Genomic DNA, 27,021 nt, shown 5'->3' with positions numbered 1-27,021 from the left:
CGAGTTAATGATGATATTTGGTAACTTGTTCCATTCATCCACTACTCTGTTTCCAAACCAGTGTTTACCTATTTCACGCCTAAATCTAAATTTGTCTAATTTAAAACCATTGTTACGGGTTCGCTCCTGATTGGATAGTTTGAGTACCTTTGTAATGTCCCCTTTGTTTAGCTCTGCCTTCCACTTATACACCTCTATCAGGTCGCCCTTTGCTCTACGTCTCTCAAGGGAGTGCAAATTAAGATGCTTTAACCTGTCTCTATACTCAAGGTTCCTAATGCCAGGGATTAGTCTTGTCATTCTCCTCTGAATTCTTTCCAAGGATTCTATATCCATTCTGTAATACGGTGACCAGAACTGAACTGCGTAATCCAGGTGTGGTCTCAAGAGCAAGATACAGTTTTAGGATGACCTCCCTAGTCTTGTAACTAACACTCCTTTGTATGAACCCAAGTACTTTATTAGCCTTGTTACGAGCAAAAACACATTGTTTACTTGGCTTAAGGTTCCTACTTATCATTACTCCTAAATCTCTCTCGCAGTCGGATTTCTCTATGAATCGTTGTTCATCTGGTATCTGGTTTCCCTGTTTACATCTCCTATACTGAGTACTTTACATTTGTCCACGTTGAATTTCATTTGCCATTTTTCAGACCATTCGAAAAATTTGTTTAGATCTTCCTGTAGTTTTGTGGAGTCCTCGTCAGATTTAATAACACGTCCAATTTTAGTGTCATCAGCAAATTTGCTTATGTTGCTGTCTATGCCGATATCTATGTCGTTTATTTATATAATAAATAATAATGGTCCAAGTACTGAGCCTTGGGAACTCCACTTGTGACGTTGCTCCAATGGGACTTACTGCCATTAATGCTCACTCGCTGTTTCCTGTCCTGTAACCACGCCCTAATCTCATAACACCATCTGTGAGGGAATTACTACACCGTCAGGTCCCTCATAACACCATCTGTGAGGGAATTACTACACCACGTGATGCCCCTCATAACACCATCTGTGAGGGAATACTACACAACATGAGGTCCCTCATAACACCATCTGTGAGGGAATTACTACACCACGTGAGGTCCCTCATAACACCATCTGTGAGGGAATTACTACACCACGTGATGCCCCTCATAACACCATCTGTAAGGGAATACTACACCACGTCAGGCCCCTCATAACACCATCTGTGAGGGAATACTACACCACGTGAGTCCCTCCTAACTCCATCTGGGAGGGAGTTACTACACTACGTGTTTGCTGTTCAACACCTACATTAATCTGTATGTTCACTGTATGTTCCTTTACCTTTCTCTAATGAAGGCTTTTGTTAAACCACCAATGTATGTAATAAGTCATTTATGTCCAATGTATATTTTCAGCCTTCGGGCTGCAGAACTTTTTCAATAAACCGTTAATTATTATTATTAGGTGAGTGTTGTGGCTCACCCGTGTGTTGTGATTCACCTGTGTTGTGACTCACCTGTGTGTTGTGATTCACCTGTGTTGTGACTCACCTGTGTGTCTGGTGAATTCAAGTCGTGTTTGTGTTTATCTGGTGAGGAATCATTGCCACATTAGGGTCAACCAGTCCAGGGGTAGTGTGAAGAGGAGGAGTAGGAGACCGCAAGACTGTAGTTCCTCCAGACGACTTCCACTCACATGCCGAAGATTAGATAGATAGACAGACAGACAGACAGACAGACAGACCGACCGATAGACAGAGAAAAAAGGGACAGGCAAGCTCAGAGAGAGAGAGAGAGAGAGAGAGAGAGAGAGAGCGTTGGGATGGTGTCAGTGAGCGGTAAGGGTTTGGAGGGGGAGAGAGTAGTGAGTCAGTCTTGATATCTGATAAGGGCAGCAGGTGCTACTTTACACAATGATATGTAACGAGAGAGAGAGAGAGAGAGAGAGAGAGAGAGAGAGAGAGAGAGAGAGACAGACAGACAGACTTGAAGCTTATCAAAACCTTCAGTATTACGATCGAAACAAAACAAAAATATCTCGCCGCTGTCTCCATCACTCGTTTATAACCGATGTCAACAAAAATCAGCTGATCGTAAGGCTGGTGGTGATGGCGCTGTTTACCTCCAGACCCCGAGAGAATGCCAAACAATCAACAACAATTCCACCGTCTCCATCACAAGCCAGTTGCCTTAGGACCAGTTAATTAACAAGATCTAAACTTGTTTGAGGAACGGATTTATGCAGTAGACCACTGACATTTGATTTCACCGAAGCATTCTACCGCACGACTGACAGTTTCTACGACTTCTGAGAGCAGCTACCCAGTACCTCGCCGTGTTCACCTGACAAGATAACGATGGTTGCATATATGACCACACGGCCTATTACTGCTGTCAGGATAGGTCAGTTCATTGGCACGAGTAGGAATGGATCACCTGGGAATTAGTTTCTACCCAGCTTATTTTATCCAACAGAATCTAATCTAACCTACCCTACCCTACCTAGCCTAACAATCTAACCAAACCTAACTCAACCAAACCTAACTTAACACCACCTAATCTAACATAACACCCCCCCCCCCAGATAGTTAGGGTTGTTTAATCAAGTAAAATAAACTGAGGGCTAATCTTCAGTTTGTCTCATATGAAACACTCTGAAGCCCTACAGCCAGATAAGTTTAAGTTACCCATTAAAATTTTTCTTTAAAAATCCTTAAAAGGCGGTTTTCTGTGATGGTCGTCAAACTCAAGAACAATAGCACTCGAGCTGGAGGACTGCTGGCCTGGCCCTTTACGAAACAAGACAACTTACGCTGCCAGAATCTCATCTATACCGGAAAACATATCGTACAGCCACAACAGCAAGGGCAATAATATGCACGTAGGAGTAAATTTTCAGACGTACTTTTTGACTGCAACATTTATATAGAAAGGATCAGAGAGAGAGAGAGAGAGAGAGAGAGAGAGAGAGAGAGAGAGAGATATATAAAAATAAACATGGCAATGAATGTAACACAGAACTGGAGTCATTAGTCACTATACACACTGAACATTAACAAATCGGTCAATTCGTGGCCAGGTCAGGTCATAAAGACACGAGGAGATTGTCAGAGGTGGCAAAGAGGAGAAGGAAGAAGATTAGGAGAAGAAAGAGTAGGAGGAGGAGAAAGAGAGGGGTAAAAGAAAGAGTAGGAAGAGAAGGAGAAAGAGTAGGAGGAGGGGAGAGTTGGAGTGGGCCATATAAGGACTAGCAGCTGCGGCACAGATATAATCGGGACAAGTTGAGATGCCGCCATGAATCAAACGCTGACCAACCAACCAACCACTACTACCACCACCACCACTACCTCCACCCCTACCACAATCACCATCACAAATACCATCACAAATACCACCACACCACCACTATTCTAGTACAAGTGTTACCATGTACAGTTATGACTAAAAATTCTCTGGACAGTTAACCTTCCATTATAGCTGCCGAACTTTACTTTCCATTATAGCTGATGAACTTTACTTTTCATTATAGCTGCTGAACTGTACTTTCCATTATAGCTGCCGAACTTTACTTTCCATTATAGCTGCTGAAATTACTTTCCATTATAGCTGATGAACTTTACTTTCCATTATAGCTGCTGAACTGTACTTTCCATTATAGCTGCTGAACTTTACTTTATATTATAGCTGATAAACTTTATTTTTCATTATAGCAGCTGAACTTTATTTTTCATTATAGCTGCTGAACTTTACTTTCCATTATAGCTGATGAACTTTACTTTCCATTATAGCTGCTGAACTTGACACATGGTGGGAATTACAGCACCAATCCCTTAATTAATCACTAGACCTGAACTAATTATAACTGTTCTGAAATAAAACTTCCTGAAACTGAGCTTGACAGAGAGAAGGTGAGGTAAACTTTACACCCCTCACCTCGACAGCTTGTACACCCTCCCCCCCATTCTGTCCTTCCTATACAAGCTTATCGGGAGATGTTGTAAACCAGTTTTTCCTTCGGCGACGTTCATTTAAAGACCCGACGGCCACCCCCTAGGACCACACCCGACGGCGTTCATTTAAAAGATCCAACGGCCACCCCCGAGGACCACACCCGACGGCGTTCATTTAAATACCCAACGGCCACCCCAGAGGACCACACCCGACAGCCACCCCTGAGGACCACACCCGACGGCGTCTAACCCTACCCACCTCTTTTTTCTTCCTTTTCTTTCTCCTTTTCTTCTTCCTCCTGTTCCATCCCCTCTCCACCTCTCCTTCATCCTCTTCCACATTCAATTCTTCTTCCACCTGTTCCGTCTCCTCTCCTCCCTCTTCCACCTCCTCCTGACGCTACACGTTCCTACAGTCCACACAGTGAAAGTAGGAGGGGTCGGGAAGGGGAGTGGGGGAGGGGGTCACGTCGTCAGCACTGCAGGGGGGGGGGGGCGGTAACAGCAGCTGTGACCCAGGTGTAGATACAGCAGCTGTACCACCACCGTCAACAGCGAGGAAAACGACATGACAGCAACATAAATAACAGAAATTCACCAACAGGGGCTACAACAGGAACAGCATAGAAGCAATAATAACATGTCTTCAAACACACAACAAAAACAGGTAAAACACAGCAAACACAACTCAAAACAGCTATCACAGCAAACATAACAGAGAACAGCTATCACAGCAAACACAACAAAGCAGCTATCACAGCAAACACAACGAAGAACAGCTATCACAGCAGAGAACAGCCAAGGTATCATCGCCTGCAGCAACACGCCCCACCACATCACGTCTGCCGCGCCAGGCATGGAGCGAAAAGTGCGCCATCACTCCCACCGCAGGCTATACCGTCTCCGGCGTTTTATAGCCAGCATTGAATTATCCCCAGCGCTTTATAGCCAGCGTTCAGTTATCTTAGGCGCTTTATAGCCAGCGTTCAGTTATCTCGGGAGTTTTTTTAGCCAGCGTTCGGTTGTTTCCAGTGTTTTAAAGCCGGAGTTCAGTTATATGTGGCGAATTACAGCCAAAATCAATCAAGAATTTCTTGCCAGTGTTGTCAAATGTTAAACCTTAAATTCAACGATAATTCCCTCACCTGGAGTCCTGATGACGTAACTGGAAGCTCCTGCAACACTCAACAGAAGATGCTGGAGGCAAAGGGTGAGGGAGGGAGGGTGAGGGAGTGAGGGTGAGGGAGGGAGGGTGAGGGAGGGAGGGTGAGGAGGAGGGAGGGTGAGGGAGGGAGGGTGAGGGAGGGAGGAGGAGGGTGAGGGAGGGAGGGTGAGGGAGGGAGGGTGGGAGGAGGAGGAGGGAGGGGTGAGGGAGGGAGTGAGAGGAGGAGGGAGGGGAGGAAGGAGGGAGGTGAGGAGGAGGAGGAGGGTGAGGGAGGAGGGAAGGAGGAGGGTGAGGGGGAGTGAGGGAAGGAGGGAGGGTGAGGGGAGGGAAGGAGGAGGGGAGGGAGAGGGTGAGGGAGGAGGGTGAGGGAGGGAGGAGGGAGGAGGGAGGGAGGGAGGGAGGAGGGAGGGAGGGAGGAGGAGGAGGGATGGAGGGGAGGGAGGAGGGTGAGGGAGTGAGGGGAAGGAGGAGGGTGAGGGAGGAGGGAGGGAGTGAGGGAGTGGGGGGGAGGGAGGGAAGGAGGAACTTCACCTTGGCCTGTTAAAGAACCCTCCCCCTACCCTCCACCTATCCCAACTCCCTGACACTGCCGCCACCTGTCACGGATGTCATACCTGTTCTCTCGGTATGTCATCGCCACCTTTCACCTGTGTCATGTGAACTTGACACCGACTTAACCTCTGGACTCGTGTCTTGTAGGTTAGGTCACAAAGATGTCACACTAACACCGGCTGCCACACTAACACCGGCTGTCACACTAACACCGGCTGCCACACTAACACCGGCTGTCACACTAACACCGGCTGTCACACTAACACCGGCTGTCACACTAACACCGGCTGTCACACTAACACCGGCTGTCACACTAACACCGGCTGTCACACTAACACCGGCTGTCACACTAACACCAGCTGCCACACTAACACCAGCTGCCACACTAACACCAGCTGCCACACTAACACCAGCTGCCACACTAACACCAGCTGCCACACTAACACCGGCTGCCACACTCAACACCGGCTGCCACACTAACACCGTGCCACACAACACCGGCTGCCACACTAACACCGGCTGCCACACTAACACCGGCTGCCACACTAACACCGGCTGCCACAATACCGGCGCCACACTCACACCGCTGCCACACCACCGGCTGCCACACTACAACACCGGCCACACTAACACCGGCTGCCCCACACTAACGGCTGCCACACTAACACCGGCTGCCACACTCAACACCGGCTGCCACACTAACACCGGCTGCCACACTAACACCAGCTGCCACACTAACACCAGCTGCCACACTAACACCAGCGCTACAGTAACACCAGCTGCCACACTAACACCAGCGCCACACTAACACTTGCTTTTCCACTCCCAAATACCCACCTGTAACACACCTCCTACCTGCACCAACATGTCTACACCTGTATCAACACCTGCACCAACATATGTACACCTGTATCAACATCTATCTACACCAACATCTGTCTACACCTGTATCAACACTTGCACCAACATGTTTTACACCTGTATCAACACCTGCACCAACACGCTACACCCGCATCTGTCACTCCACACCTACCAACATGTTTACACCTGTACTAACATCTGTCTACACCTGCACTATGTACACCTTGTACCAACACTGTCCACCTGCACCAACATGTCTACACCTGCACCAACATGTTTACACCTGTACTAACATCTGTCTACACCTGCACCAACACGTGCACCTGCACTACAACATCTGTCTACACCTGCACAACATGTTTGCACCTGCACTAACATCTGCTCCACACCTGCACCAGTCTAAACACAAGGAGACAAACAAGACCTTTTTATTTACCTAAATTAACATAAGCACCCATGTGGGTGGGTGGGTGTAGTGGTGGCAGGTGCATAGGCGTGCAGATTGGTAAGAGGGAGGACAGGTGTGTGGTGGAGTGGTGGGACAGGTGGAAGTGGTTAAGAGTTGGTGGGCAGGTGAGTGGCTAGTGGGTTAAGAATGGGTGGACGGATGTATCAGTGGGGCAGTGGGTGGACAGGAATGGGTGGGTTAAGGGGTGGACAGGTGTGTGAGCAGGCTAGGAGTGGGTGGACAGGTGTGTGAGCAGGCTAGGAGTGGGTGGGCAGGTGTGTGAGTGGGTTAAGAGTGGGTGGACGGATGTGTCGGTGGGTTAAGGGTGGGTAGACGAATGTGTCAGTGGGTTAAGGATGGGCAGATGTGTGAGTGGGTTAAGAGTGAGTAAGCAGATGTACAGGTGCGCAACTCAATAAACACCCAACTTTACAAACACCTGTCCACATTAACACACACACAGTCGTACAGGTGTTCAAATAAACACCTGTACTTAACCAGATGTACACACGTGGCGGTATGTGTAAGAGGGTGGGTTTGGGTGGGTTGGAGTAGGTAGGTGGGGGGTATGGAGGAAAGGCGGAGTTAGGTGGGGTGATGGGGTAGGGTGATGGGGGAGGATCAATGATTTGTCAAGAAATTCCCTACTGATGGTTGTGTCTCAGTCAATATGGACTTCGGTTCCTCAACATCTGACTCTGTCGTTCGTGGCTTAAATACCCAGAATTATGGCATTAGATTGGGCATTTTGGAGCTGTTATACGAGAGAGAGAGAGAGAGAGAGAGAGAGAGGTGTTTGTGTGTGACGAGGGTGAGGGAAGTGAGGAGACGGGTAGATAGATGTGGAATTGGACAGGTTGGGAGACAGTGGACAGGTGAGAGGCAGTGGACAGGTGAGAGGCAGTGGACAGGAGAGGCAGGACAGGTGAGAGGTGACAGGTGGAGAGGCAGTGGACAGGTGAGAGGCAGTGACAGGTGGAGAGGCAGTGGACAGGCGAGAGGCAGTGGACAGGCGAGAGGCAGTGGACAATTAACAGGGTGAGGGAGGGGAGGTGAGAGGAGGAAAAGAGGGGTAGGGAGAGGTTGCAGTGGACAGGTGAGAGGGCCTCATTAGTTCAGGGTCACTACTACTGTAAACGCTCCAGCCTTCGACTCCTGAGAGGGTAGATCTTATTTCAGGGTTTCGTAAGTTTATTTAGTTTCTTTCTCGTATGTTTTCTTTTCTTCAATTTATTTTTATTCTGTTTTCCTATCTGAATATAATTTATTCCTTTCCCGTGTTTTCTTACTTTATAGTTTGGTGGGTGGGTGGGTGTGTCAACAACTGGAGTGTTTACAATGGGAAGTGTGTGACAGGTCGGAGGCTCAAAAGCTCGCTCTCTCTCTCCGATTGGTAATGTCTCAATAAACAATAACAAAAGCAAAAACAAAGTAAACAAAGTCAATTTTATTTACCTGTGTCTTTTGTTTTAGTCAAGGAACAATGAACACATGATTGACTTTCTCGCCAAACAAATGACTGTCAATTAAACTCCGCCCACTTTTCGCCGTCCTGGATGTTGATTGGCTGCTGGTTGTTATGAGAATGGCAGTTTATGTTACTTAGCAACAAAAGAGCTGCTAAGAAAACTGGTGGTGGCATCCCTCCCTGACATCTTATCTCTCAGTATCTCTCTCTCTGACATCTCATCTCTCAGTGCATCTCTCCCGGACATCTCATCTCTCAGTGCATCTCTCCCTGACATCTCATCTCTGTGCATCTCTCCCTGACATCTCATCTCAGTGCATCTCTCCCTGACATCTCATCTCTCAGTGCATCTCTCCCTGACATCTCATCTCTCAGTGCATCTCTCCCTGACATCTCATCTCTCAGTGCATCTCTCCCTGACATCTCATCTCTCAGTATCTCTCTTCCTGACATCTCATCTCTCTTCCTGACATCTCATCTCAATATCTCTCTCCCTGACATCTCATCTCTCAATATCTCTCTCTCCCTGACATCTCATCTCTCTGCGCATCTCCCCTGACATCTATCTCTCAGTGCATCTCTCCCGACATCTCATCTCAATATCTCTCCCTGACATCTCATCTCTCAATATCTCTCCTGACATCTCATCTCTCAGTGCATCTCCCTGACATCTTATCTTCTCAGTGCATCTCTCCTTCGACATCTTATCTCTCAGTGCATCTCTCCCTGACATCTCATCTCAATATCTCTTCCTGACATCTCATCTCTCTGTATCTCTCTTCCTGACTTCCCCATCTTCTTCCTGACATCTCATCTCCTCAGTGCATCCCCAGTGCATCTCTCCCTGACATCTCATCTCCTCAGCGCACTTCTCCTGACATCTCATCTCTTAGTGCATCTCTCCCTGACATCTCATCTCTCAGTGCATCTCCCTGACATCCCCATCTCCCCAGTGCATCTCTCCTGACATCTCAGCTCTCAGTGCATCTCTCCCTGACATCTCATCTCCTCAGTGCATCTCTCCCTGACATCTCATCTCTCAGTGCATCTCTCCCTGACATCTCATCTCTCAGTGCATCTCTCCCTGACATCTCATCTCTCACTGCATCTCTCCCTGGCATCTCATCTCTCAGTGCATCTCTCCCTGACATCTCATCTCTCAGTGCATCTCTCCCTGACATCTCATCTCTCAATATCTCTCTCCCTGACATCTCATTTCTCAATATCTCTCTCACTGACATCTCATCTCTCAGTGCATCTCTCCCTGACATATCTCTCAGTGCATCTCTCCCTGACATCTCATCTCTGTGCATCTCTTCCTGACTTCTCATCTCTCAGTATCTCTCTCCCTGACATATCTCTCAGTGCATCTCTCCCTGACATCTCATCTCTGTGCATCTCTTCCTGACTTCTCATCTCTCAGTGCATCTCTCCCTGACATCTCATCTCTCAGTATCTCTCTCCCTGACATATCTCTCAGTGCATCTCTCCCTGACATCTCATCTCTCAGTATCTCTCTCCCTGACATATCAGCTCTCAGTGCATCTCTCACTTGTCTCTCTCATCAACAATGAGACGCTTAAACCTTCATGGTAACGTAAACACATCATTAGGAATTATAACCTCGTTAATGTGTACACTGTCAGGAGTGGCGCCTTGGTTGTGGAGGCGCGCACACACACACACACACACACACAACGAATGTAAAATCAGAAATACCAGTTTAATGTCGATTTAAGCCTGAGATAAGAGGACTTTAATCTGTAGTGGTGTTGGCACGGTGGTCTAACCTTATTAAAACCAAGAACATATAAGAAATTTTTTAATTATTTAAAAAGAGAAATCAGTTCCCTGAATTTAGTTTTAGAGAAAATTTAATAATTTAATTATCAGAGCAGATACAAACCCAACCCACGAACTGTTGCCATAGCAAGGTTAAAATTAGACTAGTTACGCTGATTCAATATATTAATGTAGTTACCGCTAAAAATCCCCCCATGTTATCGTTTTCTTCAACCCCCCGAGCGCTATATGTTATCATGGCAATAATTGGTCGATTTTGGCTCAATTTGGACCAAAAGTTTACCATCTGGATCTTGTGTCGTGTTAATCGAAACTACAAAATTTGCTTCAAATCAGCAAACCCCTTCACGAGTTATTTTAGAAACAGAGACAGACTGACAGATAAACAGACTGACAGATAGACAGGCCAAGACAGAAAACTATACCCTGCCTTAATTTATGTACAGGGTAATAACCTTACACCCCTGGGTGGTGCCTTCACCTAGACACCCACCCACCCCCACAAAGCTTCACTCTTAACACAGGCTGCGGGTGTTAGCGGCCACACAGTGAGGTAGTCTTGTTTTACCCTCCCTCATAAACTAAATTGACGACCTTCCTGTGTGACCAGCGAGAACACAGTCAAGGAAGTGTTCTCCTCTGTCCAAAGCTCACGACACGGTCACTCCCTCTGGTGCTGTGACCTCACGACACAGTGGAGCTTTTACACAGAGTTCACGACCCGGCAAACCTCTTCAATGTTGTGACAATTTTTACACGATAAGACATTCAATAAAGATAAGAATGTTTCCTATACATCCTGAAGCTGCCATGAGGTGAATTTGTTCAAGTATCTGACCAGGTTTGTTTTGTTTTTGTCTTAAAAACTTGAATAATTAAAAAAATATATATATATATATATTAGCCAAAATCCACATCATCGTAATTTAACTCATACGTCCAGCAACTATGATTTCCACCTTGTAAAATATTATTCACAAAATTGGGGAGATTTAAGTGTCATCTGTGTCATACCTCAGTGCCATCTCTCCGTGTCATCTGTGTCATACCTCAGTGCCATCTCCGTGTCATCTGTGTCATACCTCAGTGCCATCTCCGTGTCATCTGTGTCATACCTCAGTGCCATCTCTCCGTGTCAGCTCACTACTTAGTTTTAGGTCCAAATTATATCACCGTAAGATTAGCCCCCAGCTTATTGTACATTAAGATTAACCACCTTAGCGTTAACCTAATTTAATATAATCTAACCTAACCGCCCCACCCCCCAGGTAGAGAGTTAGTGAGTAACGTAAAATAGGTATGAATCAATGCTGATCCACAAAACACAAAAAGTAAAGAAAATGACTGTACACGTGGACGGCCGCTACCAGTATATACTCGTAAATAAATCACATCTTTATGCTTTACGATACTTTTTGTCTTCGAACTATTTTATTACTGTAACTATCACTACCACCATCACCCTACTAGAGTACCACTACCATCATCACTAATTTACCGCTTCCATCTCATTGAAGTACCACTACCACCCCACTACAAGTACCACCCCACCACCACCAGCAGAGTGTGTCCGGTACAGGAGAGGAGAAGCAATAGCCTTAAGCACACAATGGTGATGACGGAGGGAAGGAAAGAGGGGGAGGCAGAGAGGAGGAGAGGAGGGAAGGAGGGACAGAGGTAGGAGAGGGACGTACAGAGGAGGAAGGAAGGAAAGGTATAAGGAATTGGGAGATGAAGGAGATATTCCACCTGTAGGTGTGTGTGTAAGACCCTCCAAAACACGACACAAACACGGTAGAGGTCACCGTTTGAGGAACACTCTGGGAAGGCTGAAATAATTTATATCAGCCACCTACTAGGTCATGATAGGTCAATAAGGTCAACTCGGGTTATTTCTTGGACCAACAATATTAATAACACCACAACCAACAACAACAATGATAAAAAAATAATAATAATAATATCACCATTTCCCAACACTTAATAAACAGAACCATCACTATTCTCTCACCATTACCCCAATTATTGTCACCATCACCACAACTACTATCACCATTATCACTTCTCAGCTACCACCACCAACTACCATTACCTCTTACCAACCACTACCATCGATCTTACCTACTAACCACCATCATTCAACACATAACGCACACACACGATCATACTCATATCAACTGTTTATATTGCATATTATTAACCCAGCGCAAGTTCTTCTCTTTTTAAAAATCTAATTCCTCTGACCAATCGCCCCATTTAGTGACGAATAAAAATACGTGTGTGTGTGTGTTATCCTTCCCCTGTCATAAAGAATTGGCGCACCTCACTCATAAGATAACATCAAGATAACGCATGACAGTTTATGACACCTTCATCACACCACATGACACCTCCCCTCCCCCACCCCCCCCGTCCGTGTGGGTGGCGTCGTTCGTAAGGGAGAGGTAGTGGGTGTGGGTGGGTGGTATAAAGGTTGCTTTGGTGAGTGGATGGGAGGATGGATGGATGGGCGGATGGGATAGTGGGTGAGTGGGTGGGTGGCCTCTTAGACTGGGTGTAGGAATCAATAATGGTGATCGACTGGACAAAGCGTCATTAGATATACGTCACCATGAAGAGTGGGTTAAGTCCACACACGCACGCACACACACACACACACCTGGTCCCCACAACAAATAAAGCTCCCTGTTTCTCACTTTCCTACGTACACCTCTACACTCACTCTCTACACCTTCTCTACCTTCCCCAATACCCCTCAACGTCCGTGAAGGCTGAATGTACGTGTTTATGTACATTAAAGTGGCCAGCAGGGGCGTCCGTGGATGAGTCATCAAGGCGGTGGATTGTGAAGGGGTCGACCGGAATTTGTGTTTACAGAGTTGAGGCAGCACACACTCTCTCTCTCTCTCTGGTCACCCTCTTAACCTCCATTATCATCGAGTCTTCCTACAATCGTATCTGCAACCAGCCATGAATGAGCTCTCTCTCTCTCTCTCTCTCTCTCTCTCTCTCTCTCTCAGCTGTTTTTTTGTTTAGTTCATTCTCTTCAATACTGAAATGCCATTATTTTAAATCAATTGTTAAATATTGATAATTTATTTGTATTCTTTATGCCCAACTATTGTGTGTTTGGTCATTTTTGGCGTCAATTTCTATAGCGTTGTCATTTTCCAGGCCCGGTCACTTTCCAGAGCTCTTGTCACTTTCCATAGCCTTGTCACTTTCTACAGCCTTATCACTTTCTCGTCTTGTCAACATCTTTAGCCACTTTCCAGTCCTGTCAATTTCCATAACCACTGCCATTTTCCAAGACCCTGTCACTTTCCACAGCCCTGCCACTTTCAAATCCTGTCACCTTCCACAGCCGTGTCACTTCCTGGGCCCCTGTCACGTTCCACAAGTCACTTTCTTCCGGCACTTTCACTTGTTCTGACAGCATATTCACGTCTGCTTTTAGTCGGGCCACTGTCTACACTCACACCTGTCTGATATCACACCTGTCTACTACCAAGAATACTATGTGTGTGTGTGTGTGTGTGTGTGTGTGTGTCACTCTCCCATTCATAATTACCTGTGAATGAAAACGTTACCATATCCATTCAGCAGTTTGTTTTATCCTTCCATTCACAAATATCAACTACTACTACTACTACTACTACTACTACTACTACTACTATTATTACTACTAATCATTGTTTTATACACTGAACACTCCTTACAATTATTTAAAAGAGTATACGAAATAAAAATTGGATCAAAATTACGATCTCGAAGAATTTATTTAAAACAATAATAAAGTATTTTAGAATGTCGACTCATAAACCCGAACTTGGAATAATCACCCCTCGTCATCCCAACTTCAAATCAACACTAAATCCGAACTTGAAATAATCTGTAATAATAATCCATAAAATCCATAGTTGGAATCATCGACCACATGATCCCAACTTGGAATAATCGACCAACAGAGCCCAACTTGGTCGAACTGAACCTGATTGATCAATGACGCAACAAGTCATAATTTTTTTTTTCTTCCATTACTTATTCATGTACGACCTTGCTTATCAATCGCTTATGGTGATGCAAGGTGTGTGTGTGTGTGTGTGTACGTCCATGGCCATCTGGGTAAACAGGTCAGTCTCTGTTTATAATAAATTTGTGATTATGTTAATGGTGACAGTGGTGGTAATGGTGGTGGTTGTGGTAGTGATAGTGGTGGTGACGGTGGTAGTTATAATGAATATGGTGATGATTAAAAGACATCACTACCACATCATCATCAATCATCATCACCACCACCAAAAATAATCCCATCACTAAACACCGCCACCACCATTATCTTCCCTACACAACATAAAAAAATCACCATAACTTTCACTACACATTACCATCACTACCACCATATAAGAGAGAGAGAGAGAGAGAGAGAGAGAGAGAGAGAGAGAGAGAGGTAAATGACCGCCACACCTTAAATCTAAGTGAGTTAAGCCAAGTGACCCACCCGATACAACCACGTACACCACACACACGGACGTCCTTAACACGTACACCACACACACACGTCTTATCACGTACACCACACGCAGACATAAACGTCTTAACACGTACACGGGCGTCTTAACATGTACACCACACACGGACGTCCTTAACATACACCACACACACATTCGGACGCCTTATCACGTACACCACACGCACACACGGACGCCTAACACGTACACAACTTTGCATTAGATTCACCGGGACATAAACAGGTATAAACATTGCTAAAAGGTTGATTCAACATTCTACTGTCTATAAAATCTCGAATAAAAGAGAAGATAAAATATTTAGAGGTTAATGAAGGATTTGGACGAGGCAGAGAGACGCTGCTGGGGAAGGCATCACGGGTTACTTAACACTACACCATCTTGTGGATCGTTGGGGTGCTGATGGACGGTCAGGTGATTTATGGACTCTCAGGGGGTTTTGAGTTCTCGCCCTTACATCATGGAGGTGTGAGGAGATGATCCAGAATCGCGCGTCTAACCTTCTTGATGTACACATTCACTGACTCGGGGCTAGCCTGCATACAAGTCAAAATGCGTAACCAGGCATTTCACAAAATGATTGAAATTTTTTTTAGTCAATTAAAGAAATTAATATTTCATGCAGGGTAGGTTAGGTTAGCTTAAGAGAGGTCCTAGCCTAACTTGAATGAAAAATTTATTTTCCAATAGAATGTTTCACTCAAGTTAGGCTAGGACCTAACCGAACCGAACTTAACCGAACCTAACTTAACCTAACCTAATCTAACCTCATCTATTTTAACCTCTAACCAAAGCTAACCTAACCTGCATGAAAGATTTATTTTGTTAACGGACTAACAATTTTCAGTTATTTCGTGAAATGCCTGGTTACGCAGCTTGACTAACACTAACACACACACACGAACACTCCACGAAACACGCCACCAACCAGCCAAGGTGGGTGTGTCCCAGCCACCTGGACAAAAAAGGAAAGGTGAGGATCTACAGCTGAGTGTGTGTGTGAGTGTGAGTGTGTGTGTGTGTGTGTGTGTGTGTGTGTGTGTGTGTGTGTGAGCGTGTGTGTGAGTGAGTGAGTGAGTGAGTGTGTGTGTGTGTGAGTGTGAGTGTGTGTGTGTGTGTGTGTGTGTGTGTGTGTGTGTGTGTGTGAGCGTGTGTGTGAGTGAGTGAGTGAGTGAGTGTGTGTGTGTGTGTTTATTTATTGCCCCCTCACACTTTACGACAAGTGCTGTCACTCATTCATATCTCCCTCACTCTCATCCTCTCTCACTCTCCCGACACCTCACCTCTCACTCTTCACACCTTACGTTTAACGCAGGAAAGTGAAAAAGTTGCTAAAGTCGGTGGCAAAGTTGAACTATTTCATCTTGTCTACTAACGCCTTTGATATATTTCTTTTTGTAATTTCATTATGGTTAGGTTAGGTTATGTTAGGTTAGGCTGTGTGTGTGTGTGTGTGTGTTTGTGTCGTGTGCGCCTGTTTAAGGAGTAATTGCTGCGTTTGTTCGTGTTTGTTTGTCTTCTGCTGTTTATGTTACTTTATCTGCACTATTGGGATTTCATAACAACGCGTTCAATACATCAGCGTTGACTTTCCCTCCACGCCCCAGCAGACGGCCGCGGTCACCCCACCCTGTAAATCCTTAGGTCCTAATACGGTTCAGGAACCCAGAAAATGAACCGGGTCGAAGGCTGTCTCTTGGGGGTCTGATTTCAACGTGTGAATTATGATATTAGTTTTTTTTTCTGAATATATTTTTCTTATCTGAACTACCCATCTCCCCCTCTATGTCTGCATATCTACACTGGTCTCTTTATCTCTGGTTAGGTTAGATTCTATTAGCTTAAGGTAGTGTTAGTGGTTAATATTTAAGTAAAATAATCTGGGAGTCTAATTTTTAAGTGACCCGATAAATATATATAGTTAATGTGTAAAAGCGGTAGGTGGAGGTGTGTGGTGAAGGCTGGTCGTGTGGTCACTCATACCCTGTACTGTGTTAAGAACATAAGGAGTCTGCAATAGGCCTGTTGACTTTGTTGTTACCCTGACACTGTTCAAACTGTTATTGTTGTATATAACTTTTGGATATTAGAGGAACTATAATTTTTAATATTTCATTATTATTATTATTATCTGTTGTTAATTACAGAGAAACTAAAAATCCCTTTACAGCAAGTCCTAGCTAACCTTGACGGCCTCGCGGGCGGGCACATTACGCCATACTGGGGGTGAGGGGAGGGAAGGAGGTATCGAGGCTCTTCCCCCACACTGTGGTATGTCTGTGGTGGTAGTGACGCCTCAATGTTGCCGCTAGAGAGAGTAGGATCTCATTAAACAGGTTCATAAGGTCAGTAATGGTCAGCCTCCAGAACGATAAAGGCAGATTTGATCCCATTGAAGATGCTTACACACCCCTCACTAATACGAAATACCTCCCATTTTGGGCCAATGAGGACGCGGCTTGCTGATCACCGAGTTATGATTGGTGGCTTAAGCAGGAGCGCTACCAAATACGCCATGTTCAGTGGGGTGCAAATTCCCTCCCTGCTTTTGATCAACTTTTTGCTCACTTGAGGTTTACATGTCATTAACGTCTCCTAAACTTGCTATAAAAATCGGCCTCTGGTACTAAAATACAACTCTCAATACTTAGTAATGCAAGATATATAATTCTCAGACTTACAAAAAAATATATATTGACGATACACCAAGAAAATTAATAAATCTGTGACTAGGCTAGGCAAGAATTTTTTTTCAAAAGCTTGTTCGTGAAATTCGAATAAATAATATAAATTTCAAGTCATGTAAGGTATAATTTAAAACGGAAAAGAGTGCTGACGATATATAAACCAAGCTGATACATGATACTAGACTGGGTTCATATTCTGAAAGGTTAGTACGTTTAATTTTACTCGTAACTCGATATGCAAATAACGATCTAACTGGCTGACGTAACCACTAAATATAACGCAAAAATAACCTAAAAACTGTGCTGAAACTCTATATTAACCAGTTACGTCATCTTAACACCATTTAGAAGACAAAATTAACGTAGAGGATTATCGTGCCTCTGTACCCCGAGTTTCCAATATTTTCTTTTAAATTAAGGAAAAAATTATATCAAGGGTAACCGACCTAATTTTTTTTTAGCTCTATAAATACCAGTGCCCAGATTAACAAATTATGTGGGCTAATTTTATCTCATAACTGTGGAAAAAAATACGAGTTAGTCTCCGTATAAAGTTTCCATCGTTTTTTTTTCTCCATTTTCAGTACGTCAACAAGAGACAAGTTATGTCCACTCTTAACAGCTCCACTTACGAGGAAAATTTAACGTACGAGCCATTTAGAATCGAGAGAGAGAGAGAATGTCCTCACTTAACACCTTCGTCAGTTGTAAGTTGAGAATGAGGCTTTTTTTTTATTTTTTGCTTGACTGACAGATGGTCGCTATAGACAAGTGTGTTTGGTAAAGAAAGGGTGTCCGCTAAAGGGTAGGCATCCGTCATAAGGGTAGTCGTTGTAGGGATGGTAGCCGCAGTTGGAAGGGAGGCAGCAAGAAGAAGAAAAAGAAGAAAGGAAGAAGAAGAGCGTTGTGGTGTTCAGTAGTAATTCAGGTTTTTCCCTTTAACTCCAAAACATTTCACTAGGATCATTGTTTAACCTTCCTCTCAAGAACGGCAAAATAAACACAGGGTTGAAGGACTCGGTGGGTGGAGCAGAGGGTGGGGCGGCGCGGGATTAACAGGAAGTTAATTTCAAAACAAACCATTAAAACGCTCAAACCAAGGTTAAACTCGCTCTGTGTACATTAACATTAAAAAAAATAATAATTGGCAAGATTACTCCTTACATAACCTGCTTAAGCTTCATTAAGAGCTCGTGTTGTATCTATTATGGACCCGCGGTCACCTACGGTAGCCTCGACTATCAAGGCGACTTGTAAACAACCATCATCCTCGCCCACTACTACCGGGCCTAACTACCGCCGCGGGTTCTTGATGCCACCATGATAAAAACCAACCAACATAACACTGTCAACTAGCCAGAATTTATGTACATTTTAATGCTAAATTTCTGAATTCCTGGCCGAGGTGTTAGTTCGGCTGACTACCACTAGTTGTCGACTTTTTTTTTTTCGTATTACTCGCTTTAGAACATGGCATCACGCACTCCAGCTAATTACAGCCCTGGAGTTACAAGTCATATTTCCAGTTATCTCTCACGGAATATATTTTCTCAGAATTGAATATTTTCTAGTTACTGTAATTACCACGCGAGTGTTTTGTTTAACAGAACGATTTAGATTATCTTATTTAATTTACAGGTTTTTTTTTACAGATTCTCTAAAATTTCATTTAGTATTAGTTTCCACTCTTGCAGGTAGCTTCCCTATATAAACCAAAGGGTGGACGAAACCTAAAATAATGTGATTCTTTACTCAACCTTCCAAAACAACTAAAATATTTATCCTTCCATTGGCACGAAAACAGTAAATACGAACTTCAATTAAAATATAAGGCAACATTTGTGTCATGGTGTTTTACAATACAGGGTAAAGGCAAACTACGATAACATCGGGTACTCCATTTGTACAGTAACATATGGTGCCCCACGTGTACAGTAACATATGGTGCCCCACGTGTGCAGTAACATATGGTGCCCCACGTGTACAGTAACATATGGTGCCCCAAGTGTACAGTAACATATGGTGCCCCACGTGTACAGTAACATATGGTGCCCCACGTACAGTAAACATATGGTGCCCCACGTGTATGAAAACATATGGTGCCTCACGTGTACAGTAACATATGGTGCCCCACGTACAGTAACATATGGCGCCCCACGTACAGTAACATATGGTGCCCCACGTACAGTAACATATGGTGCCCCACGTACAGTAACATATGGTGCCCACGTACAGTAACATATGGTGCCCCACGTGTACAGAAAAATATATGGTGCCCCACGGTACAGTAACATATGGTGCCCCACGTACATAGTAACATATGGTGCCCCACGTACAGTGCAACATAAGTGGTGCCCCACGTGGGTTAGTAACATATGGTACCCACGTGCTGAAAAATATATGTGCTCCCAGGTGCGGCAGGCAACATATGGTGCCCCACGTGTACAGTAAACATATGGTGCCCGTGTACAGTAACATATGGTGTCCCACGTGCTGTGTAACACAGGTGCCCCCACGTACAGTAACATATGGTGCCCCACGTACAGTAACATATGGTGCCCACGTACAGTAACATATGGTGCCCACGTGTAAGGTAACATATGGTGCCCCACGTACAGTAAACAAATGGTGCCCCACGTGTGTTAGTAACAAATGGTGCCCCACGTACAGTAACATATGGTGCCGTGTACAGTAAGTACAGTAACATATGGTGCCCCACGTGTACAGTAACTTATGGTGCCCCACGTGTACAGTAACATATGGTGCCCCACGTGTACAGTAACTTATGGTGCCCCAAGTGTACAGTAAGGTCAGTAATATATGGTGCCCGATACGCAAATTTTCTATAAGCTGATTTAGTCCCTTAACATAAGCTAAGTGAACGTATCTAGTAAGTTGGAACAAAGATTTTAGCTGAGACTATAAGAGGATGGCTCACTCCAATGGGCGAACGCGTTCACCCCTCAGTGTGGCGCCGTCAAGTGGCTGGAAAGTAAACAAAATAACTACCAGAAAAGGAATAAAGGAGGAGGATGAAGAATTCGGCGAAATCCTCCCTTTTTTTTCTATCTTTTGATTTTTTTCAGCAGCTGCAATGAGTCTCCGGTGCTGTGCAGCTTTTATGTGCTCCACCAACTCTGTAAGGAATAGAAACTTCTTCCAATTTCCGAAAGATTCAGAGGCGAGTCGCAAAGCTACTTCTGTCAATGTTTATTGTTTATTAGTTATTATGAGCACTTTATTTAATGCATTTAGTACTGATAACGTTCCACTCATCATAATAGCGAGTTAAGATCAGAGTATCATTAGGATATAAAGTATCAGCAGAATACTGTTGTATTCCCGAAAATATAAAGCTGGAACTTTGAAGTTTTGGGTCATTATTCGTTCTAGGCCCACGACTTTTTGGACGATTTTTGTTCTGCATGTTTTGATGTGTTCTGAATGTATTCCACGCTCAGTTCTTGGGCAAATTCATGAAACCTTACCAACCCAAATTGTATGGTAAAAACACGCGCGCAAAAAAAAAAAAAAAAAAAAAAAAACCGAACCAAACCTAACGAACCTGACCTAACTTTACCTAACATAAACTTACCTTTTGTCTTGGCTATTTTGTGTCTTAATTCTACAATATCCAGGAGACGGAGCCTCGTCATATTTGGTATAAATCTTAGGGTAAAACAGCATAATATTTTAATGTGTTTCAGTAAATGACATCCATTTGGGCCTTAGGACTAACAACCCTTCAGACAAGACACAATAGGGCGTGACATAAAAGATCTTGAAAGGGATAGAAAACGTGAACCTGGACCAATTTTTGTGATGTCCCGCACCACCAACACGAGGGACCATAACTACAAGCTCGCCTAGTTATCACCCAAAAAGAACATAAGGAAATACTTCTTCACGCAGAAGGTGGCAGGTCTATGGAACAGTCTACCAGCTCAAAATGTATAATCAAGAACAGTATTGGGCACCCAAATAACCCTAAATGATATTATAAAGAACACTGAGGGATGGTGCCCAAGCCACTGGCCTCCTTCCCTCGGCATGACCATCTCTACTGGGTGGCCATTAGGGAAGTGAGAGAATTATATACAGTAGTTTAACCTGATCTTTCTTTGGGCCGCATCGCCCTTTGTAAATGTCTAAACGGGCCCTATCTTCATGTTGAACTGAATACCTGTGTACAATACCTGCATAGCTTATATACGTGACAATTTCACTGAAAAAAAATATTATTATAATTCCAACTTGGAATAATGTAGCCTGATGTTTAAACCTTTTTCACTCTAGGACCCTGATCTTAACACCCATATTCTTAAATATCCACCAATACATTGGTAGCTGTACTGTATAGTTCTGAAGCTGTCATGCATTTTTTTTCAAACGTTGGTCATCAATAAACTTCCGAGCACAATATAAGGTGTGAAAAAATGGGGTCACTGCCAACTGTTATCAACTTGTAAATACCGTGACGTTCTTTATATCGCCACTAAAAAAAATTATGAAATAAAATAAAATAAAGTACATTGGTTAACTCTGCATTATTTTGGTTAATATTAAATGGTGTAAAGCTATAGCTACCGCAATCGCTCTTACTGAAGGACCAAAGGGAGAATATTCCCTTAAGTAGGCAAGTAATTATCTTTTACTGCCAAATAATCAATATGATGTTTTGAGAAATTATTCCGTCATCTAAAGTTGAATGTCAACAACCTACTGACTGTATATAAATTGTTTTTATTTAATAATCTGGTGTTTTCGCACAATATCATACAAGGTGCAATGGGGCTTAATGTGTTTTTTTTTTACTTTCCAGCCGCTTGGCAGCGCCACCGTCGGGAGAACATAAATTAACATTGATTGAGGTATCGTTCTCTAGTCTCAGAATCCTTGGCAGAAATGAACGTATCGTTAAGGTAGAAATGAATGCATCTAGTTAAGGATGAAGTGAACATATCTAGAATCTTAAGTATACTGTAGTCTGTAAACATCTTCTAACATTATTATAAAACTTTATATTTAGTAAGAAAGTTTGTGACGATCCTACACCTTCAATTACAAACAGGAAAATAGAGCGTAAGAATCATTAAGAATCCTTGTAATAAACACTAGGCGTCACCATCACACCCGTCACTAACACCCTCAACTAACCTGTAGATGCGAGGCTTTTTACTCCACGACAAAAACTTGCTCGAGTCGGAAATATACTGGGAGGAAAAACTGTGAGAGGCAGTAATTATACACGAGTAAGTCATCTCTCGGATCATCTCATTATTTCCAGTACGGAGGCGGAGTCGCTCGCCATTTCCCGTGTTGCCTCTAGGTTCAGATTCTCCGCGTGACCTTGTAAGACGATGTTTAAAGAATATCTTATCTATCTACAACGATACGTTCTTGAAGCACTGATCTCTTATAAATTTCAACACCAACAACTTTAAAAAATCATGCAAGGGATTCTTCCTGATTTACAGTGGAGATTTTTCTTAGTTTTATCTCTAAGTGTCTAATACTGACAGTCTACTCTCGTGTTATATACTGAAGGTCTTACAATGGACAATCTGTACAGCCAAAATAGACCGAGTCCCCTTGCCTTGACTTGCTTGTAAGAATTCTGTTAGTTTTACGAGCTATTCAGTGTTTTTCATGCACATGGTAAAGCACCACCTTTATGATTATAGATATAGGAAAGAAGCAATAGTGATGTCTGAATTTCAAAGTAAAGACGGTCAGTTCAGTTTCAGTTTGTAATACACCCCTCATATGGCAACGGTGTTCCCACAATGCAACCATCCTCGCCTCCTACAACTGAAGGTCGTTGCCGAGGCTTCAATAACATTGATCTTGTTAAGATACCTCCACCCTTCATTATATTTCTTGTCTAAATCCTCGTAATGGAACCAAACAATCATCTGGTATGTACCTTTTGTTCAGTAAAAACAAGGGAAATTATATACATTAACTTTTATTTCCTATGGTGTTAGAAAAAAAAGCGTCAAGAGTTTGGGAGCCGCCGACTGCTGGTTATAAACATTCCGGCGCCTTCTTGTCTGGAATCTGATCCTCCCTTACAGCCGACTACCACACTGTTTTCCATGGTTAAATTCCCGGTGAAAACTTATAGTTACCGTGACTCAGATAAGTGACGTACATATACAATGGAAAATGACAAGACAAGCTGGCCTAATATGGAAAGCTTGGTGGTGGTGAGTGCGAGTGTTCGGTCAGCTGGGTCAAGTGACGGTCTATTTATAACAGTGATCCACAGGTCATTATGCCTTAATACTAGCGAGGGAGGGTGTGCACTGGTGTGAGGAGCAGCGAGGCAGGAGATTGAGATGAAAGATTAAGGAGAAAATAATAAAGAATTAACCTGTTAAGTCCAACAACTTACTGTAGTATCATGTTTCACTCTTAGCCCGTACCCCTGCTAGGCTTTATCTTCGTGCTTGATACCTACAGTATAATAAACTGTCTTCATTCGGGTCTCTCTTGATTTATGCCTTCAATCACTCTTATTCTTACAGCACATATAACAAGGTGCAGTCAATTAAATTACAGAATACTGAATAAAAACCACATTCAAAAGAACTATGAATGTATATGGTAAAAACAATCGCAACACACGATACACTACATAGTTTACTCAGCAACACCAGAACATGCGAATCTTATTCAAATAAAGACAGACGCACAGATCGACATAATAAAACAAACCAGCAGATTTCTTCCTAGATGGCGTCACTAAATTAATAAATAGCGTGGAGGACTGGGTGTGTCATCGCCCTCACCAACCATCATCTCTCGAGGATTGGAAAAGAATATCAAAACTTTACAGGCGATATATCTCACTAAGACATGCCCGAGCTAAAAATGCGAGACATAAAGGAGTAGAAACTTCGACTGGGCAGAGAAAGGTGTCCTAGTCAACTACACAACCTTGAATAAAAGTTTGTGGAGCCAAGTCCTACCACCACTGTATGAGGACAAGGCGAGTGCTGCAGATAAAGACCTTGATCTAAACGCCCAGATCCTTCACCCACAATAACACTGAGTAAACTAAGTACTGAGTAAATAACTAGAAGAAAGGTCAAAGCATAACCTTTGTCTTACCAAACAGCCACTTTTAAGGAATTCTACGAAATATACGGTAAACAAAGGAGTGTAAACACACACACTATTGTCTGCCAGCGTGAGGCGGCGGGAAGAAACTCCTTCACTTGTTTACTTAACATTAACTGTCTCTCATGGGTTCGGCTACAGATTTTTACAAGTTAATATGATTATTCCTCGTAACTGTAGAAGTAGTAATAATGCATATTAACTCGCTGACTTATGACAAAACAAAAAGTCTTAAAATTACAAGAAGACTAGAATGATGCATCTGGTAAGTTTACAAGAGTTAGGATACAAATTTACGGTACAGAATCTTTACAGTATCTTAATTCTGTACTTTAACTGGTATTACGAGTTGTTGTATAATTAACAGTCTTAGTGTAATTGTTATATTATTTTGGATGCTATTTTACATACAAGTTTTAGTCAATAATTTAGGAGTATTATTACTACATGTATGGTGATGATGATGGTGGTGGTGGTGATGGTGATCGTCCAGGGCGACACATTATTTAGTAAGGTGACTTTAAAAATTGAAACATCAGTTCAATTTATCTAAGTTTACAGTGAAGTCTTGACTGCGTGCGTGTCTGGGAAAGAAAGCAAAAAAGAGAGGAGAAAAAAGTGTGAAAGAAAGAAAGAAAGAAAGAAAGAGCAACAAATCCCCCCCAAGATAGTTTACAAACAACCCACATATATAGCCATTGGGTTAAGAGCGGCGGCGACACGTGACGAGACCCTTGCCCACCACTAAGTCACTCACCCTTAACACCGAAGGTAAAAAGTATCACAACTCACATTTGTTTAATAACACCAATCGCCAAGAGGAGGTAGTCCAGTAGCCTCTTATGTACGGGGTCCCCTCTCAGCTGAACAATAGTGTCTAGCATAACCAAATAACATTAAAAGCGAAGAAATCAACAAGGTAAGATCGCTCTTGACACCCACCACCAGGAGTAGTGTCAGCCACCCCTCCTGACACCCACCACCAGCAGGAGTAGTGTCAGCCACCCCTCCTGACACCCACCACCAGCAGGAGTAGTGTCAGCCACCCCTCCTGACACCCACCACCAGCAGGAGTAGTGTCAGCCATCCCTCCTGACACCCACCACCAGCAGGTAGTGTCACTCCTCCTGACACCCACCACCAGCAGGAGTAGTGTCAGTCACCCCACCTGACACTCCACTACCACCAGGAGAGTGTCAGCCACCCTCCTGAAACCCACCACCAGCAGTAGTAGTGTCAGCCACCCTTCCTGACACCCACCACCAGAAGGAGTAGTCAGCCACCCGGACACTCCACCTCACCAGCAGGAGTAGTGTCAGCCACCCCTCCTCACACACTCCACCACCAGGCAGGAGTAGTGTCAGCCACCCTCCTGACACCCTCCACCAGCAGGAGTAGCCAGCCACCCCTCCCGACACACCCACCACCAGTGAGTAGTGTCAGCTGATCCTCCTGACACTCCACACCAGCAGGAGCAGGTCAGCCACCCTCCTGACACCCAAGCACTCACCAGCAGTGAGAAAAGTCAGCTGACCCTCCTGACACTCACATTCACCAGTAGTGTCAGCCACCCTTCCTGACACCCACCACCAGCAGGAGTAGTGTGTCAGCCACCCTTCCTGACACAGCCACCCTTCCTGACACCCACCACCAGCAGGAGTAGTGTCAGCCACCCCTCTTGACACCCACCACCAGCAGGAGTAGTGTCAGCCACCCCTCCTGACACCCACCACCAGCAGGAGTAGTGTCAGCCACCCCTCCTGACACCCACCACCAGCAGGAGTAGTGTCAGCCAACCACCATAAACAACAGAGCCAGGTAGAAGGTATTTACTCACCATGTATAAGTTCCTGTTCTCATAAAGGTCATTCACTTGAAAGAGATCTTGGCTCTTGATACCATAAGCCACACACCCCTTGAGGAACATCTCCACGTTCTCTCTCTGTTGGAGGACGAGAAAAAGGGAATAAAGTAGGAGATAAAAACATAAGTCAGTTATACTCTCAACTTGATAAAATAATGATAACAATACTAAGAGACAGAGATAATAATTTACAGTAAGAGATGTATTATTTCTCACAGGGATCACAAGATAACACGTAAGAGATGATAAAGTGAGAGATAGAGACATAATTTACAGTAAGAGATGTATTATTTCTCACAGGGATCACAAGATAACACGTAAGAGATGATAAAGTGAGAGATAGAGACATAATTTACAGTAAGAGATGTATTATTTCTCACAGGGATCACAAGATAACACGTAAGAGATGATAAAGTGAGAGATAGAGACATAATTTACAGTAAGAGATGTATTATTTCTCACAGGGATCACAAGATAACACGTAAGAGATGATAAAGTGAGAGATAGAGACATAATTTACAGTAAGAGATGTATTATTTCTCACAGGGATCACAAGATAACACGTAAGAGATGATAAAGTGAGAGATAGAGACATAATTT

The 27,021-nt window shown here is 43.8% G+C and overlaps 1 protein-coding gene across 2 annotated transcripts in view; it reads right to left on the bottom strand.

Annotated features, from left to right (window-relative positions):
• The window catches only part of LOC121870609 (calponin-3-like), a 44,588-nt gene that overhangs the window by 13,122 nt on the left and 4,445 nt on the right, over nucleotides 1-27,021 (bottom strand). For both annotated transcript variants that reach the window (XM_042372446.1, XM_042372448.1), the window contains exon 2: nucleotides 26,395-26,499. In XM_042372446.1, the coding sequence (XP_042228380.1) occupies nucleotides 26,395-26,499 (105 nt within the window). The remainder of the gene's footprint in view (nucleotides 1-26,394; nucleotides 26,500-27,021) is intronic.

This window comes from Homarus americanus, unplaced genomic scaffold, assembly GCF_018991925.1.
Source record: "Homarus americanus isolate GMGI-L3 unplaced genomic scaffold, GMGI_Hamer_2.0 scaffold56333, whole genome shotgun sequence".
NCBI classification, from domain to species: Eukaryota; Metazoa; Arthropoda; class Malacostraca; order Decapoda; family Nephropidae; genus Homarus; species Homarus americanus.
This window is presented reverse-complemented; position numbering and strand designations above follow the sequence as displayed.